At 41.9% G+C, this 19,953-nt stretch overlaps 1 protein-coding gene across 1 annotated transcript in view; it reads right to left on the reverse strand.

Annotated features, from left to right (window-relative positions):
- coro7 (coronin 7) overlaps positions 1 to 19,038 on the reverse strand; it is a 300,343-nt gene extending 281,305 nt beyond the window's left edge. Inside the window, exons 1-5 of the mRNA XM_039776385.1 lie at positions 18,952 to 19,038; positions 18,766 to 18,862; positions 17,668 to 17,742; positions 4,384 to 4,454; positions 952 to 1,135 (exon numbers count right to left, since the gene is read on the reverse strand). Coding sequence (XP_039632319.1) covers positions 952 to 1,135; positions 4,384 to 4,454; positions 17,668 to 17,742; positions 18,766 to 18,862; positions 18,952 to 19,038 — 514 coding nt within the window. The remainder of the gene's footprint in view (positions 1 to 951; positions 1,136 to 4,383; positions 4,455 to 17,667; positions 17,743 to 18,765; positions 18,863 to 18,951) is intronic.
- Between the last annotated feature and the right edge of the window lie 915 nt (positions 19,039 to 19,953).

The raw sequence follows: 19,953 nt of genomic DNA on the forward strand, positions 1-19,953 counted from the left end.
TTTGTATACCCTTTCTGGTGTCGTAATGAAATGTATTTTATCCTGTAGCGTTTTTGTAGAATAAACGTTTGAAATGTGCTACTTCTTTTTGGCACACCCTAAATAATGGGTGCACAGGGGGAGACTGGTTATCAGGGACAGTGCGTCCCCCAGGGTGAAAGGTGGCAGTGCTACTCTGCAGCGGTCCCAGTTTGGACTCCCGCAGGGTTTCATGGGACATCTTCCAGACAGTATGCATAAGCTACTGAGAAGGCTAATGGCATGTTAGGTTATATAGTGCCATGATGTGTAGACTACAAGTCAAAGGAAATTATGCTTAAGCTTTATAATGCAGTGGTGACACCTCACTTGGGGGTACTATGCACATTGTTGGTCTCCAGGGTACAAAAAAGACATATAACTGCTAGTAACAGCCTGGGGAAGTGCAACTGGCCGATTCCAGGACTGCACGGGATGAGTTATTAGGAAAGACTGAAGGCGTTGAACCTTTTCAGTTTGAGCAGAGGGAGCTCAAGAGGAAACATGACTGAAGTGTTTAAAATTATTAAGTGAATGAGTACAGTGCTGCAGTGGGCTGGCGCCCTGCCTGGGGTTTGTTTCCTGCCTTGCGCCCTGTGTTGCCTGGGATTGGCTCCAGCAGACCCCCTGTGACCCTGTAGATAGGATATAGCAGGTTGGATAATGGATGGATGGAAGAGTACAGTGGATCGAGATGGTGATTTTAAAATGAGAACACATGGAACTTGAATTAAGTACAAATGTTTGGCAGCAAAAACAGGTCACTCATTAAGAAAAGGGTTAGAATGAAAACCTGCAGCCACAGTGGTCCTCCAGGACCGGGGTTGGCGACCCCTGGTGTAGGTGGCTAAATTAAAAAAAAAAAAACACATCTTTGTAACATCCTGCTGACCCCAGGAAGTTGATTAAATAAAAAAATAAAGTACACAGTACCTGCAAGGAGGTGCGACTGAGCCACATCCCAGATGCTGGCAGACTTGTTGACAGCAGCAGCCAGAACCCCATCAGAAGACGGGTGGAAAAGAAGAGTCTCGACTTGTCCCCCGCCAGGGCAAAAGGTCACTCCAGGAGAAGAAGGCAAGTGGTCACCTGCTTCAGACAGTCGCCACACCTTCACCTGGGGATGAAAAGAGAAGAATGTGAGGGACAAAGCGTTCCGGCAGGCTTGTGATGACAAGCACAGGCAGATTGTCAAATGAATGTGACAGAGCAATAATGTTCTATGGCTAAGAGAAGCATAATGGATCATGCTGCAGCCTTAACTAGGAGTTTGGGTTGACCTAACACTGCTGTAATGGACTCTTAATGAGCAGGGCTAAGCAGATGGACAACCAAGGTTTCAGTATCAGTTTAAAATCTGCATCAAACTTCTTATTCTTTAAACTGCCCAACATGTCGTCATATTTGGAATGGAACTGCTCTGACAGTCAATAACAGGAATTCCCAAACTCGGTCCTGGGGACCCCCTGTGGCTGAAGGTTTTTGTTCCAACCAGATTCATAATCAGTGACAACAACTGATAACACTCACCAAATTTAATTAGTCGGGACAGGGCCGGATTAAGGTGGGTGCTATTGATGCTGCAGCATTAGTCCCATTCCTGAAATAAGCCCAGATGAAAACAGACGAGAATTTTCCGGAAGCTGAACAGTTTTCCTTTGCTATATTAACCTTGAAATAATTCTTAGAATGAAATTTGGAGTCCGACTTTCGGATGCCTAGACACTTATTATACAGTTACTAATGTTCTTTGAGCTGTGACGTAACCATAACGTCGTTGTGTTTATTGTTAACCGAAGATTTCAAGTTAATGCTATCAATTTTACGTGAACAGTTTACTTAGTTATTCAGCTGCGTTTTTTGCAATATCTTGGGGATTCTTGCCACTTTATTATTGCTCGGTAAGTGCCACGTTAGTAAATTTTTCACCTTGAAATTCAGTTGTACAGTAAAAATCAATGGCTATTTAAATGGTTATCTGTAAAGGTAAAACTAAAAGCCAGTCCGCGGGCCCGTCATGGGTGTTTAGAATTTTTAAAATCCTTGACAGGATTCTGGTCTATTATGAAATTTAAATCGTGGACAAATTTTCACCCTCAAGAGCCTGAACTGAGTCACTTTGACCCAATGTCTCTGCAAATTCATTTTTTCTTTCTCTGTTTCATAAAAGAATTGCAAAATTTTGTGTATTTCATTGTTAGGTTTTCTGCATTAAGTGCACTTTTCAGACAATTGCTATTGAATGTTGATGCTAATCTCGAGTTGTTACGATACTACGTCGTTATTATTATTATCTTCATTAAAGGCTGGTTGGTTGCGTCGCAAGCAATTAAGGCTCTTCGGTCGGTCTGAGTGCGCATGTGCAGTGAGTGTCGAATGCACATGCACCAATGTCGATGAAAAATAGGCCTTTTATGCTCTGCAGCATCAGGTCCAATTTCGTCTTAATCTGGCCCGGAGTTGGGATTATATTTTCTCGTATTCTACATTCAGAAAAGCACTGCAGCATGATGTTTTACATTTATAAGCCATTTAGAAATATTTCTATTTTTGCTATGGATTTAAATGCTTAACTCTCTTTTACTGATTTCATTATATTTTACCCTTTCTCTGTGCAGTTTGCTCCCTTCATTGTGTCTTAAGAATGACAACTAAAAACGAGCAGCGCAGACACCCTGGCAAACCACACAGTCATGAAAGGCTGCAACTGCTTTAGTGTCAGGCCAACTAATTAGTAAATAATGAATTAATTCAACAATTAGAACACCTGGAAAAGTAGAATGAAAATCAAGATGTAAATGGTAAAAAGAAATAAAAATATATTTTCCCATATAACTGCTTAGTATATTTTAATATTTTTTTTTTTTACCAAACTTAAGTTTTCTACTTTCTATATTGTTCCCCCAACGCAGAATCTGATAAATAACAGTTCATTTAATTAGCCCAGGAGTCCAATTAAATACAGAAGCTGGTTGGAACAGAAGACTGCATCCACAGGGGTTCCGGGTTTGGGAATCCCTGGTCTAGAACGTTCCTAGACAAACTGCACCACAGACATAGTGTACACTCACTGAGAAAATTATTAAGAACATCAGTACAGCTGCCCATCCATGTAATTCTCTAATCGGTCAATCATGTGGCAGCAGCAGGAGGCAGAAAATCATGCAGATACGGGTCAGGAGCTTCAGTTCATGTGCTCTCCCGAAAGCAGAATGGGGAACTGATGTGGTTTTAGTGATTTTGACCCTGACATTATTGCTGGTGCCAGATGAGTATCTCTGGAACTGTGGATCTCTTGGGATTTTCAAGCACAACATTTTCCACAGTTTTCTCAGAATGGTGCAAAAAATAAATTTGGATGTAAGTGTCAGTAGGCTTTGCACCCTCAGAACCAAGTTACCCGAACTATTCTATAACATTTTGGTAATTATTGAACTCTCTGCTGCTGATCATAAAATAGGTCGTTACGATAGCAACTGACAAGAAGAATTCATCCTTAATTGCAGAATTACGGTATTTGAGGGTTCCTCTAGAGTGCACGATTTGGCTCAAAAAGTAATCAGCACATCGTCATCTCATAAAAGGCTTAAGTTTTGAGTTTGGTATTTTTCAGTCCAGTCATTTTAGCTCTACACCATCGTCAAGAAACTGTGATACACAGACACACTCCCATCATCAAGATATCAATGTTTTCAGCATCAGGGGACCCCAAAAAGGCTGTGTGCTCGGTAGCTACTCTCTCATGTGGGCGTTAGCATATCATAATCTCTTGGACCAATAGCGTGAGTTTTCCGCATTCGACTTATATGACTGTCATTATAAAATACCAGAAATTATACGGTAAAATCAAGCCTCGACTTATCTGGGAGAACTTAAACGTGAGTATATACGGTATTTTTGTTTTGCTGTCACCAGAAGCCCACATCTCAGACAGAGGGACAGTGTGACATCACCAAGACAGACATCTCAGCCGCTATGAAAACTGCCAATTGATTCATCCATCCATCCATCTGCCCATCTTCGAAACCTGCTGTATCCTGATAATGGTTGCGGGAAAGCTGGAGCCTATCCCATCAAGCACTGGGCACAAGGACTGAACAGGCCTCCACTCCATTTCTGGGTGAACATACTCACACAATCAGGCCAAATTAGCATCACCAATCCACCTCACCTGCGTGTCTTTGAACTGTGGGAGGAATCCAGAGCACCCAGAGGACACGGGGGGAACATTCAAACTCCATGCAGGGAGGACCCGGGACGTCAACCCCTGCCTCTTTGTTGCAAAGCACTACCACTGTGCCACTTCTATTGATCAATTTAGTCATTAAATTTAATGAAGAAAACAAGGCTTAAATTTTGACTTACAGTTTCATCAGATGATGACGTAGCCAGGAGAAAGTCATCAAAAGGGGAGAAGTCAAAGTCTGTCACCAAGGCTAAAGAAGAACAGTATAAGAGTTAGTAAATCCAAAAGTGCAGTGTTTGAAGGTCACTTTAGCATTTACACCTGCAACAGGGGTTCTGTAGTACTGGACTGCAGATAGTCTGAATTACTTGAACCCTTGTCCATTTGCCTTATGTCTGTGGTTTCAATTTACAATTTTTAAGTCTCTTCAGAAAAACAGACTAGTAAGTTAGATAAAATAGACAATTATGCATTTTTAAGAGTCTGCGTCTCTCTGTGTGTCCGTCTGGATGCTATGTCTCAGTCATTCTAGAAGATGGCGCATGAAAAACATTTTAAGCAATTAAAACGTGCTCCATTTGTCATTCCAATAGATGGCACATCACAAACATTAACACTGCTTTTAAATGGCATATAACTGAGACATATTCAATACATGGTGTATTGCAAACCTTAACACTGACTACGTTGATAACTTTGATTTCAACCCATCTTAGACAGTACGATTGCCACGGAGGACAGACAGGCATCCTGGCTGGACGATGGCATCACCTCGGGATAAAATGGAATGAGATGGACAAGCAGAATCTGAAGACCAGGAGTAGTTCTATCCCCCAAACATTAGGTGGCAGTGGTGTGCTGGAGGCATCCTACCTTGGACACCCCCCAGGGCTTCAGGAGAACTAGAGTCCGGAACTGCAGCCCTGTTGGGGTCCCTGGGCGCTGCAAGGGGGTACTGTTGGGGGAGGACTACTCTGGATCTCAAACATCCCAGTACTCCCCACAAGTCATGCCAGGTCACCATGAGCTCTTCAGAATCAAGTATGAAAAGAGCTCATCAAGAGGTCATTTCCGGAGTGTCTGCCTGCAGGGTTGCCAACCAGGATCCCCAGCTGTTTCGTCGTGTGGTGGGTGCGGCAACACTCTGTACCAGTGCATGCTCCCCAACCTGACCTGACCTGATGTGCAGAGGAATTTGGTTGTAAGTCAAAAATGAGGACCCTCTAGTTTTTTTAAGTGGATAAGGGAGCTTCAATTACCCCCTAAAGACAGCATGGCTGCCTCTGCAGCTCACAGATTGCATTGCATCCCTCCTCTCCTTGTAGTCACCAGCTGCAGACCAGATGAGTAAATTCAAAGTCTTGCAGCTAAAGAGTGTTCAGTGTGGCCACATCGGCTGATAAGAATCAAATCTTGAGTGGTCTGAACGGCTGATATATGACAAGACAATCAGCAGACCACATGGCGTTTCATCATAGTGGTGGAGATGGAGACTGAAACCACTAAACAGGGTTGGAGTAAACAGATCAAGAATATCAAACACCACTGCCAAGGGGGGCAAACCAAACCTGAACTCTCTACACAGTTCAAAGGTCAAGTCATTGACTGTACAAAGATTAGTCCTCCCCAATACACAAAAACTTCACTAACATGTTGTCAACATAGACGTCACATACTATATTGTACTAAAGTACAATTACAAAATGGTCGTCTTGATGTCGCCTACAAGCCCGTGCACACAAGTTCATTACAATGTTAAATATAAATTTCTTCACGTCATAATTTGTGGCAGCTCCGCTAACTTTTACGAGATAAACACATCGTGGAGAGGCGTCGAGATAGCTAACATTTTCCAGGGCTAAAGACAAGATCAGATTGGCATCAGGAGGCAGTAAATTCTGCAGAAGACTTCAAGATGAGAGACAGAGTGAGAAAGAAAGAGAGAAGATTGAAAAATGAGAGGAGACCATTCAGACCGCCCATCTTATTCAGTTAGCCAATAACTAAGGTGTCCCAGAATCCCATTTAGTTACTTTATTAAAAGTTGTTTAGTTTAATCTTTAACTCCATGACTTGGTACTTTGCTCCAGATATGAACCCTTTGTATAGGGTGGTCCAGATCTAATTATGCAATTTTCATTACACTATAACTTATTAAGTTTATTACATAGAAAATAACCCAAAAATCACACAAACTGACAACCTGAAGAATCATCTTTGCGCCAAACTGGAATCATCCCCACATATATCAAAGCCATCCAGATGATCTGGATCTGCATATTTAGATCTGAACCACCGTGTATAAAGAATTGCTTCCCGGATTCAATCTTAAATAGATTTCACCTTAATCTCCACTAGGTGTCATCACGTACACAATTCACTATTTAATTGAAGAAATTCTGATGGACCGATTTTCTCGAAGCCTTTCAAAATTTAGGTTTGCAAGCAGCCCCCTCTCTCTGCCCCATCAGTCCCAGGATCCACTTGGTTGTTCTCCTCTGCACAGCGTGCAGTGCTGCTATGTCTTTTTTGGTATTATGGCAGCCACTCTTTTGCAGCAACAGAACACAGCACCCTTCAGATGAGGTCATGCTGGCAACATCTACAGTCTGAGTAGAACATCTCTTCATTTATAATTAACATTTTTTTTACAATATTATCTAACACTGGACTTTTAAAATATTTTTTGTGATGAAGCCCAAAGTCTCAGTGACACAAATAAGTACCTACAAAACAAATGATACCCTAGAGTGGTCATATTACTCACTGCAGGCCAAGGAGGTGAGTTGAGTATGGCATATTATCATATACCAGTAACAGCACACTGCAGGATAACGTGCCGTGAATCCACTTGACTTGAGCATTCCTACTTTTCCTCCTCTTTCTCTGTACGTTTACCATTCGTTTGCTCAGAGGTTGATGCGCTTGCTGCTTCCTGAGCAGCTCTTCTTTTCTCCACTCTAGCGGCCCGTTTCTTCTCTTCTTTCATCGGCATCTTTTCACGTTAAAACTGATGAAGTCAGTGTTTGTGTTGCAATTACTTAGTACGTTTTCCTTAATTTTTCTTTTAAGTCTTCAATCTGTCTCAAGAATGATTTAAGATATGAAGAGGTAGAGGGAGTGATGGCAAAGGTGGTAGGGATAAGAACGGCGCCCGTACACATTCGGCCACACGGCCGCCCTGCTGGCTGCTGCTGAGAGTTGATTCTACAATAAAATAAAATAAAAATAAAAAAAAAGAGGAATAACCTTGGGGGTCAATCATCACCCCAAAAGCGGACAGTAGACGTCACGTAGTATATGTGTACCAAATTTCAAGTCAATTGGTCAAAAGGCTTGTGAGCTACAGGTGATTTAAAAATCCTGGACAGACAAACGGACAGCCACGGTAGTGTATTATATAAGAAGATCTGAACCCCACATAAGCAATATAGGAAAGATTTTTGTAAAAATGACCATCCATCCATCCATTACCTACAGCTTCTTTTCATTACAAGGTTTCAGTGAGTAAACAGAAGTCCAGGCCTGGATGAAACCAAGCCTGTGTTGGATGCTGGACTATTGCAGAACTTAGATTGTCTCTTATCTCTAAAGTGAGTAGAATACAAGGACTGATAGTACTCTCTAAATGTGTAAGTTATATTTTTATGGTCAATAATTCTATCTCCGTCTATGTTATTAATTACTGTTATTGCATTACACACTTCCTGCTTGTGGATTTGTTGGGCTAACATCTTTTTGACCTTCTTTCAGCGTTTATAATGACGATGTCGCGATTTAAAGATAAGCTGTTCCGTTTCTTTACTAGTCAAGAGGTTAAATTGTGATTGCAAAACCTCTCTTTTCCTATAAAGTGGCTCATTTGGAGACCTAGTGTATTCTACAGTATATCTATTCTGGTAATTTCGACGATTAACTCGGACACCTTCCTGGTTTCCAATTTATTTTTGGGAGAAAGGTATAAAATAATCTGTCCTCTTAAAATGCCATCAGAGTTTCCCAGAGTATGCCTGCTGAGAATGCATTTGTCTCAAGAAAACAATCAATTTGCTTGGATATGAATTCTGTACAGTACTCATCAGCCAAAGACAAGGCCGTCTTAACAGCATTATAGGCCTCTGGGCAAAGCAGTGCACTGGAGCCCCTATCTACACAACAACTCAGCAAGTCACAACATACATAGATTAGCATGAGCGTGCCCAGTGTGCCCGTGAGTTAAGATGGCCCTGGTAAAAACCCCAGCTGCAAGATGAGTGTGTAGGATGCAGTAATTTAAGCTCTATAATACTGCAGTGGGCTGGCGCCCTGTCAGGAGTTTGTTTCCTGCCTTGCACCCTATGTTGGCTGGGATTGGCTCCAGCAGATCGCCGTGACCCTGTAGTTAGGATATAGCGGGTTGCATAATGGATGGATAGATGATCAGAGATAACAATATCTCCAAGATTTGATTGTGGGTAAAAAATTATTTGTCTATGAGGAAATAATATGCTGGGGTGGCAGCATAAAGATGAAAGACGCCTCACGCCTGGACAAACTTGTTAAGAAGGCAGGCTCTATTGTAGGCACGGAGCTGGACAGTTTAACATCTGTGGCAGAGCGACGGGCACTAAGCAAACTCCTGTCAATCATGAAGAATCCACTGCATCCACTGAACAGTGTCATCTCCAGACAGAGGAGTAGCTTCAGTGACAGACGTTTGTCACCGTCCTGCTCCACTGACAGACTGAGGAGATCGTTCCTCCCCCACACTATGTGACTCTTCAATTCCACCCGGGGGAGTAAATGCTAACATTAATTTTATTTTAATTTTTTTCATTTTTATTGCTATTTAATTTAATATTGATTCTTTGTATCAGTATACTGCTGCTGGATTATGTGAATTTCCCCTTGGGATTAATAAAGTATCTATCTCCATCTAATCAATTCTTGAAAAACAATTATGTATGGGTGAGAAGAAGGACTATGCTCTTAGGTTAGGATTAAAAAAACCTCCATGGGTCTGAAAAGTTATGATCCGTTACAAACTGTGTAATTATCTTTGCAGTATTAGATGTTATCGTCGTTTTATCCGAGCACCTATCCAGATCTGGATTTAAAACACAATTAAAGTCTCCGGCCATTATAATTTTGTGTGTGTTCACATTAGGGAAGAAAGCTCTATAATCTACTTTAGGTGCATAGATATTAATCAAAGTCATTATAGTATTAGATAAATTGCCTATCACCATGACATAACATCCTTCAGAATTAGATATTACATCTGGTGCTACCAAAAGAAAAGTTCTGTGTATTAAGATTCCCACACCCCTAGTTTTCATTGTGTAGCTAGAGTGAAAAATTTGGCCAGATCACTCTCTTTGCAACCGAAACTGGTCCTTGCTTAATAAGCGAGTCTCCTGTAAAAAATACCATTTTGGCATTTACACTTGTTAAGCGTAAGAGTACTTTGTTTCTCTTTATTTCATGATTGAGCACCTTGACATTCCAACTCAGAAAGTTCACTATTTGGTCATAGAAATATTTTTTCTGAATTTTGATGGACTACCACAGAACGTTCCTGCATTGGCCGATTTAAAGTGACCAATCAAACCAGTACAGTACAGGGTCAGCCATTGTACAGTGTCCCTGGAGCAATCTTCACGTTAAAAACCTTTCCCAAGGGCCCAACAGAGTAGGATTCCTTCTGGCAGTAACAGAATTTGATAACAGTGCATATTCTTAGCCAAAGAGGCATTTGGTATAGGGTTTGTAAAGGCAGTGCTAATGTTTATTATGCGGCATCTGTTGGAATGAAGAATGTATTACTACATGCATTATAAAACATATTCCAATTGATGAAACACTGCAAACGTTAACGAATGGACAGAAATCAGTTTATCCACCTTAATAAAAGGACAAGTGTCTGTGTGTGTGTGTCTTTGTGTCTGCCCAGTTACTAGGGTTAGTGAGAAAATGTAAAAATTTGGCAAAACATGTAGAAGAAGGGGCAGCATGGTGGCCCAGTGGGTAGCGCTGCTGCCTCACAGTTAGGGGACCCGGGATCACTTCCCAGGTCCTCCCTGCGTGGAGTTTGCATGTTCTCCCCGTGTCTGCGTGGGTTTTGTCCGGGTACTCCGGTATCCACCCACAGTCCAAAGACATGCAGGTTAGGTCCATTGGCGATTTGAAATTGTGCTTGGTGTGTGTGGGTGTATGTGTGTGAGCACCCTGCAGTGGGCTGGCACCCTGCCTGGGGTTTGTTTCCTGCCTTGCGCCCTTTGTTGGCTGGGATTGGCTCCAGCAGACCCCGTAACCCTGTAGTTAGGATATAGCGGGTTGGATAATGAATGGAGGTAGTAGAAGGGTTAAAAAGATGAAAATATTAATTTCAAACAAGGGTCTAAAAATAAACAAACTGGCCTATTCTAATGTCCAATGTTATGCACCAGCAGTAACAGTATGGTAATAAATTTCATTACCACCAACTCAGGCAGCATGAATGAGGTTTATAGTTATAATGCTAATGACTGATAATTTTGCGTGGTAGGCAATGGATGAGTGAAATACATCTAGGCTGGAGTTGCTAAACCAGGCCAATGTGGCAGAGACCACCGCCACATTCTCTAGCAAAACACGTCGACTGGAACAGTGGTCAGCTTGATAAATGACGGCGACAGGAAGTGGTGAAAGCATGCAGCTCTGTCTGAAGAGGAAAAAGGATCAGGGTGAGTATTATTATACCAGACCAAGTGGATGACCTATGTATCGAACAAAAAACACAAAGTCTATGTTGATTACTGAGATCTCTCTTACTGTATGAGTACCCTCAGCATTCCTCTTACACCTTTCCTGTGTATTCTGGTGTGTCTGCACCTGTCTTGCCTGGCGTTTTCTCACTCAATCACGTTCCCGTAAAGCCTGCTTCTCAGACTCTTGTCATTTTGGGGTGTCCTGCTCTATTCCTACCACCAGTGGTAGGTGCCCACCCTTACATTTATATTCTTGCGAGTGCTTCTCCTATTTGAAGGCCATGCGGGTTGTCATTGCTCAGCAAGTTATTTGCTTTGTTGTCATTGAAATGTTCAATTTTAGCTAATTTTTAGTAAAAATAAAAAAAAAATTGTCACATTCAGGATTTCCACATCACACTCCTAAAGTACTGTATTGCCTAATTATCCCTACTCACTGAGCCACCACAGACAAACTGACCAATCGCATCAAAGCTAAACTGACCAAACAGATTGCTCAAATCGGCCGGAGACACACATACACACAGAGGCAGTTGACGTTTTATTGAATGCTAGATGTTTGGATGTCTGGAAGCTTAAAAACCTTTAAGCACTTTGAGCTACATTATTTGTATGAAAATGTGCTATATAAATAAATGATGTTGTTTCAACCCATCTTAGAAGGGTAGCACAGTCAGTTCCATCTGAAGCTGACAACAAAACTTCAGTGTAAGGAGATCTTATCATATAGTAGAAGTGCAAATGTTCAGCAAAAATAAAGCAATTTTTTATTATGCTATACATGATTCTGCAGGCTCCAACATCCTGTTTTGGGGTGAGATGGTGTTAAGAGTATGGCCTTCAACTCAATGTGTGGAAGACAAAAGGAAAGAAACCCTGCCCAATAACACGATGGTCCACTGAGCAACCGCAGTAAAAAGACTTGATAGACAAATGTCACCAATTTAGCTGCATGTGCTGATGCATTCCCCAGGATCATACAGAAGTTCCTGCTCCTTCTCCAGATCAAAACACTTGGCATACAGTGAGGATGTCCCCTAGGAGGCATGTCAGGCATGTCCCACTGGGAGGACAGCCAGGAGCAGAGCCAGGACACGCTCTCAGCTGGTTCAGGAATCCCCCAGAAGGAGCTGAGACTTGCCCTAGGAAATATGTATGTGTGTGCTTAATCTAGTCTGATCAACTCAGCCTGTCGTCAATGTGCCCTTCGCCATGAAAGTGGATAGAAAATTTGATGGAATGAGGAAAATCTTCTTATATAATACACTACCATGGCTGTCTGTTTGTCTGCCCAGGATTTTAAATCACCTCGCAAACTGTTTGAACCATTGACCTGAAATTTGGTCCACATATACTACGTGATGTCTACTGTCCGCTTTTGGGGTGATGATTGACCTCCAATGTTACTCCTCTTTTTATTTTATTGTAGAATCAACTCTCGGCATTGGCCAGCAGGGGGGCCGTGCAGCACATGCATACGGGGCACCACTCTCATCGCTACCACCTTTGCCATCACTTCCTCTACCTCTTCACTCTGCCTCAAGAATGATTTAAGATATAAACACTTAAGTGCCAGCTGAAGTGAAAAATGAAGAAAAGTGATTGCAACACGAAAACAGACTTCATCAGTTTTAACGCGAAAAGATGCCAACGTAAGCAGAAGAGAAGAAGCGGGCCGCTAGGGTGGAGAAAAAAAGAGCTGCTCAGGAAGCAGCAAGCGCATCAACCTCTGAGCAAACGAATGATAAACGTACAGAGAAAGAGGATGAAAATGAAGAATGCTCAAGTTAACTCTTTTAGGGCTAAATTTTTTTTTTGTTTCTTTTCTCCCAGGGCTGAATAGTTTTCCAAAATCTTTTTTTAAAAAAGAACACAAAGCGATGGTTTAACATATCAAATCAGCAAAAAATACATTTATTTTTGACAAATGGTACTGTCTTGCATGTTGTATGAGCCTGCATACTCTATGATTTAACATACTTCTCACGTACATGTTACACAGCAAAGTCCTGCCAAGTCCGATCTCGCTCAAAGCAGCCAGTTGCAGGCATTGCCACATTGCACTCCTTACAATACGTGTTGCTCTGGTGCCTCCTTTTCAATTGTTTGTTGCTGCACTTTCTCACATATATTGTTAGTGTGTACTATAGAGAGACAAGTCACCCGTCTGACATCGTGCATGCCACTGCCACCTGCATGAAAACCGTATTGTCACCTTTTTTCCTCTTCAGCCTGTGAAGGCCTGTGTCTCCTGTTCACCCTCACTGTGCCACAAGCTCCATTTCCCCTGCTCTGTAGCTCCATGAACAATTCTGGGCTTGTATAAAAATTGTCCAAATGTACACAACATGACCCAAATGACGCTTCGGTCAGTTGTAATGCTGTGTTTTTAAGCGCTCAACAAATAAATATGGTATTGTATGGTATGGTATGGTATAGCCATCAAGCAGCTCCAGCACAACCTGACTTGTCAAGGGACAGTTCTCTCTTTGAAAGAAATACTTTCCTGTATATGTGATGACTTTCAGGCAGAAACCAGTGTTTGCTTCTGCCAGTCCAAAATCCTTTATGCCATACTTTGTGGACTTGTCTGGCATAAATTGGCGGAAAAAAAGGCGTCCCTTTTATTTTATCATAGATTCATACACAGACCAATCATGGCCAGGCTGATCAAATTGTTTCTATTTGGGTTCCACAATGTCAAGCAGGGACTGAACTTTATACATAGGGTTATAGCCTGGCTCACCCCTTGGGATTTGCTTCTGGTTATCACAGAAGTGAATAAAACTTTGCAGCAGCATGTACCTATCATCAAGCGGCATAATCTGTCCAAAGCCACCAGGGGACAAAGCACGTTTGGACCAATGCTCCCTGAAGTTATATCACCAGTCTAATCCCATCTCTATTTGTAATGGCACAAAGTCCTTGATCTTGTCTTTTGTTGTGGGTTTCCACTTTGAAAAACGAGAATGCGATGCAAGCGCAGCCCGCGATTCAAAAAATTGCTCCGTATATCTGTTTGTCTCGTCTGAGAGTAGATGAAAAGCGGCATCAGGAGAGAGCAGCCTGAAGTAGTCCAGCAGCTGGTGATCTGTTGTGTCCAACAGTAAGCCATGGCGTCTTGTGAAGTCCGGTAGCCAGTTTGGCTCCCATGGATCAATGTCTGGGTATTCCTCCCACGCAAACCTTGCCGTAAGGGGCATCGGCTGCGCAGATGCACTCAGCTGGAATCCGATCAGCTGGAGCGGCATCGGTTGGTGTCCAATCAGCTGATGCCAGTTCCTCACTCTTTAGCTCGATGTCCTGATCACTTTTAACAAGATCAGATTCTGAAAAATCAGAGTCCGATTCAGCGATAATGCTCAAAACATCGTCTGCTGAGTAGTTTCTTTTCTGCACTCGCTTCGCTCCCTCGTGAGATGTTGATGCCACCTTGCCTTTGTTTACATTTGTTTACATCTCGTAAGTCATGAACACACAAGGATTAGATGGCGAGTCAATGAGTCTAACATTCCTCCAAGCAGAGAGGGAATGCCTGTGACGTAACAATGAGTTTTGTCGCCATTAACAGCTGATTGTTGCCCTCTATCCCTGGATGTTGACTTTTGTCGACATGGGCCCTCAACCCATCCTGTCGACAAAAGTCGACATCCGCCCTAAAAGAGTTAAGTGGATTCACTGCATGCTATCATGCAGTCCACCATTACTGGTTCCTGTATATTTAAGGTGCAGCTAATTGTGTTATCACCTGAATAGAAGAAGTTTTCTTAGTCCTATACAGAGATAGATGAAAGGCGCTATATAATAGATAGGTAGATGTGAAAGGCACAACAGACAAACAGACAGATAGATAGATGAAAGGCACTATATAATAGATAGATAGATAGATAGATAGATAGATAGATATGTGAACGGCCCTATATAATAGATAGATAGATATATAGATAGATAGATGGATGATAGATAGATGGATGAAAGGCACTATATATTAGATAGATAGATAGATAGATAGAGATAGATAGATAGATAGATAGATAGATAGGTATGATAGATATATAGATACGATAGGTATGTGAAGCCCTATATAGATATATAATAGATAGATAGATAGATAGATAGATAGATAGGTATGTGAAAGCCCTATATAATAGATAGATAGATAGATAGATAGATAGATAGATAGATAGATAGATAGATAGATAGATATGTGAACGGCCCTATATATTAGATAGATAGATAGATAGATAGATAGATAGATAGATAGATAGATAGATAGATAGAGATAGGATGGATAGGACTATATATAGATAGATAGATAGATAGATAGATAGATAGATAGATAGATAGATAGATAGATAGATAGATAGGTATGTGAACGGCCCTATATAATAGATAGATAGATAGATAGATAGATAGATAGATAGATAGATAGATAGATAGATAGATAGATAGATAGATAGATAGATAGATAGATAGATAGATAGATAGATAGATAGATGTGAAAGGCACAATGAACAGACAGGCAGACAGACAGATTCATTTGTCCCAAGAGGGAAATTTGGTTTGTCAGCAGGTACAGAAAGACCACAATATAAAACCATTAAAAACACATCACAAAGAGCACAGTCTTTATAGATACACTTACCACAAATAAACAAAGCAGAACAGTGAACATTTGGTCAAAACATACTACAAAGAAAAATGAAACTGACAGCTGAATGATGCAATTGCTGACTGTTCATCCTCTGATTTAGGCTTATGGATGTTTTTATGAGGCTGTGAGACTGGACTGTTGGCACTGTGTAATTTTACTGCTCCATTTTACAATTTGATTTATTCTGTTTTACCTTTTGACATTAAGATTTTGAAAGAGGCCCAGCAGAACACTACTGTAGTAGACTCAATACAAGATGAATACAAGAGTGGCATCATGGTAAGACTCTTGCACAACAAAGGTGCTGCTGTCCTTTTTTGCAGACAGCTTCTGTATTTTCATTAAAAGTCAGTGTATGCAGTGTACATTTAATACAGAATGTCACTAAAGTTATACTGCCCTAAGCCAACGTGTCTACTAAAACTAGCTGGGGTATGGCTGAGGAAGTGGGGAGATGGAAGAACTCATTAAAAAGAGCTCTGCTGCATTTCATTTGAAGTGAGAAGTCAGTATTTCTGAGTTCCTAGTCAGAATTTTCCACTGGAACGCCCCTTTAAGTTAACTCAGGGCTGGTCTTTCAAGTCTGAGTTTGTCTGACTTCGGATGAGGACATCAGTTTAATATGGCGACGTACTCTGCGTGCTTTAGTGAGAGCAGTAGTTCTCTACTGTATATTAGCATTTTTGTCTATTTCTGTCTAATTAAACCAGTCGCACACACAGTATCGCCCAACTTCTCTCTGTTTGGATGAGCAAAGTAACATGTAAAGCTTTGTAATCAACTGCTGTTTATTCTGAGTAAGCAAGCACAACAAAGGTTTTCCTGGATGCTGTGGACCACCAGGTCGCATACAACCACCATAACCCGACACAGACAGGCAGACACAAGTTCCTGTCCAGCACACACATTTATTTACAGCTGGAGAGAAGCACAGTACATAAAGCACAGTCCTTTTCCTTCTTCTCTTTCTCTCCCCCTCCACTCCTCTCTCAGCAAACTTCGTCCACCCCCCCGACTCTGTCCCTCGAATGGAGTGAGGCAGCTCCTGGGAATGAATCCCAGGTGTGGTGGAAGTCCATTGTAGGGCTCCACAGCTCCCTCTGGCACCCCCATGGAACCCAACAAAGCTGTACCAAACTCCATCTCCCAGTATGCTCTGTGGGGATCCATGATGCCACAACTGCCCAGAAGGGCTGCCCTCTAGCATCTCAGTGGAGGATGTGCCTCGGAGATGCTCTCTCACCCTGTCCTTCTATCCAGCTGGCGTCCCGGCCGGATAATGGCTGAGGCCACCCGTCTCAATGTGTTGTCCAAATGTTACAATTAACTCACAGTATTAGATACAACGCTACAAATCAGAACAGGCACACTGAATGCTATGAGGCACCAAGGTAACAATATAGAGACTTCCTCCACAGTGGCCGCTATACTGGTTTTATCCCATAGATACACACAAACAGAAATTTTATTAAGAGTCGGTTGGACGGTCATCAAAACCAAGAAAAATTATTTAAAAAAAATATAATGGCCATGGGGCGGCACGGTGGCGCAGTGGTAGCGCTGCTGCCTCGCAGTTAGGAGACCCGGGTTCGCTTCCCGGGTCCTCCCTGCATGGAGTTTGCATGTTCTCCCCGTGTCTGCGTGGGTTTCCTCCCACAATCCAAAGACATGCAGGTTAGGTGGATTGGCGATTCTAAATTGGCCCTAGTGTGTGCTTGGTGTGTGGGTGTGTGTGTGTGTCCTGCGGTGGGTTGGCACCCTGCCCAGGATTGGTTCCTGCCTTGTGCCCTGTGTTGGCTGGGATTGGCTCCAGCAGACCCCCGTGACCCTGTATTCGGATTAAGCGGGTTAGAAAATGGATGGATGGATAATGGCCATACTGCAAGAAAATCATTTCAGGGACCACAGTGGTACATTTGCCATCTTATCTGGATGAGACATGATTGTAGGGTTGGCTGTATGATCTTGAAAGTGGAAAATAGAATATGTTTGGAAATGAAATTTTTGCCATTGGTAGCACAGTGAATGAAAACAAAAAGAACCCAACATCACCCCAGATGTGCGCCATTATACTAACTTACCAGCATGACACTGTAAATGGGAGATTTCCTGCTTCTCTGCCCTTTTTAGAGATGCAACTCCAAGCGCACCTCCTCCTGCAAAAAGTAAACCAAAAATTAAAAGTACAGTCACAAGCTATGGCGCTGGTCCAGTCAAGCCGTATGTTTTTAACACTGTAAGTCATATTCAAGCGGTTATTTGTAATCTTTTCTTTTGCAATTGATCCAATTGGCGCTGCTTCATAGTTTGTCACCGAGTATTCTGGACAGCAGCTGCACGTCTACCTTTACTAAGATGACCACTTAAGGAGTCCCAACAAGAGAAGGCTCATGTTACCGATTCTCTCAGCTCAAGTGTTCATGAAATAATTTGGATGTTCGAAAACCTTTTATAAAAACCAAGGTCTAAAGTCTTGTGAAGGCAAAAGCAAAGGATCCAGAAGAAAGAGGGAAGGACTAAATCAGATATATAACCCTGTAGTGAGATGTTAAGCAAAATATCACCTTTTATTTGCTAACTAGAAAGATTACAGATTGCTGGCTTTCGAGGCAACTCAGGCCCCTTCTCCGGACCAGATGTCATTACCTTAATAAAAGATTACAACCTGCCTGAAGAAGGGGCCTGAGTTGGGTTAGAATGAAAACCTGCAGCCACTGCGGTCCTCCATGACTGTATAGTTGGGGACCCCTGTATCAGAGGGGCCGATTCCAGCTGCCAGTTCCCCTAACCTGCACGTGTTTTTTAAGGTGGAAAGAAAGCCCACGTATGCATTGAGAAGATGAAAACTACACATGGACAACAACCAGGCGTGAGATCTGAGTCCAAGATGTCGCTAAGCATCAGCCCTAACCACATTTTAACCTGAACTGGATAAGTGGATTAAAAAGTAGATGGATGTTTTAACTTTAATTAGGAGGAGGTCTGTTTTCCCCCAACCACGAGTCTAAAAGCCTGTGATCTACCATACAAATGGCATTTTGTTTTTAGATAAGGCAGGTAACCAACATCTGATCCTGGCAAATGTTAGCATCACTGAATTGAGCACATTTTGTACAATACGTAAAACTGCAGCTCTCACCAGTCCTCTGTACCCATACAACAAAATCAGTCCGACTTACCTGCCTGGTCTGAGTTAAAGACAGCAAATGCGCAACTGGCCTTGATGTGATTGCCACATGATGCTGGACTGCCAACCTTCACATTACTAATCCAAGCCTACAAAAAGCCACGTGGGCAAAGAGAAAAAAAAAAAAAAAGATGAAAAGACTTTTTATTAAAAGAAAGGGACATTATGTCAAACATACCAACACCTCATCATCGCCACACTGATATGCAAGATCCAACCCTAGACTCTGTGTCCATGTAGCGTGTATGTGTTTAAGATAATGCATGCCATGCCACACACATCATCAGTCTTTTTTAATTCAGGGCCAAATGATCTCCTTGGTGAAGGCCAGTTACCTCCCTTAAAGTCGTTTACAAGTTATCTAGCATTCTCAACATATTGACTTTTTTGACACCCCAACTGCTTTTGAGCACTTCCATCCACAAATCCTCTATATTTCTCCATTATAAAAAAATCTTGGAAGGAGACGAGACATGATTTTCTCAGAGAGACACTTACACGTCCCGCGAGACGAGTCTTTGTGCCAAGAGATTTAACTGCGCCCGGGGCCAGAAATAAAAGACAAAGAGTAGATGACAGAAAAACATTGGCATGGTACACATGCAGAGCAGGTTAGAGACAATGGAAAGCCGAAAATTCGAAAGTCTCAAAAAAAAGGATAGCAAAGATTAGCGCAAAAAAACGGAAATTATTACTCGGTGAAATAACGGAACAGCAAAAAGAGATTGAATATATTGTTCCGATTTAAACTTTAAGCTGAAGACTTGTAGATCGTCTAATTCATGTTGCCAGCGAGAATTAAAAGTTTCCAACGTTGGCGTGGTATGAAGTCCCGTGAGACAAAGACTTTTAACATGAGATTCTTTCAAGTCACGCCCTGCTTACAACCATTTTCAAACAAGACGACGGTCATCTAAGCTCTCAGTTATGTGAATGCTTTTGTCAGACACACTTCCTGTGCTCTCAGCTCTAATAAATTTTAGCAGGACAATAATTTTATACATTCTGGATGAGACGTTAAGGACTAAGCAAATAAGGGCAAACATTCACAAAAGCTGTTTAATTTATTAGAGAGAAAGAAACAATATTCACTCACAGTCAGTTATACGTTGCGTTGTCATGATGAAAGTCCAAACACGGAATCAAAATTCAATGTGTTATTGACGAAAAGTTAATTCCA

The sequence above is a fragment of the Polypterus senegalus genome, chromosome 13, assembly GCF_016835505.1.
Source record: "Polypterus senegalus isolate Bchr_013 chromosome 13, ASM1683550v1, whole genome shotgun sequence".
Classification (NCBI taxonomy): Eukaryota; Metazoa; Chordata; class Cladistia; order Polypteriformes; family Polypteridae; genus Polypterus; species Polypterus senegalus.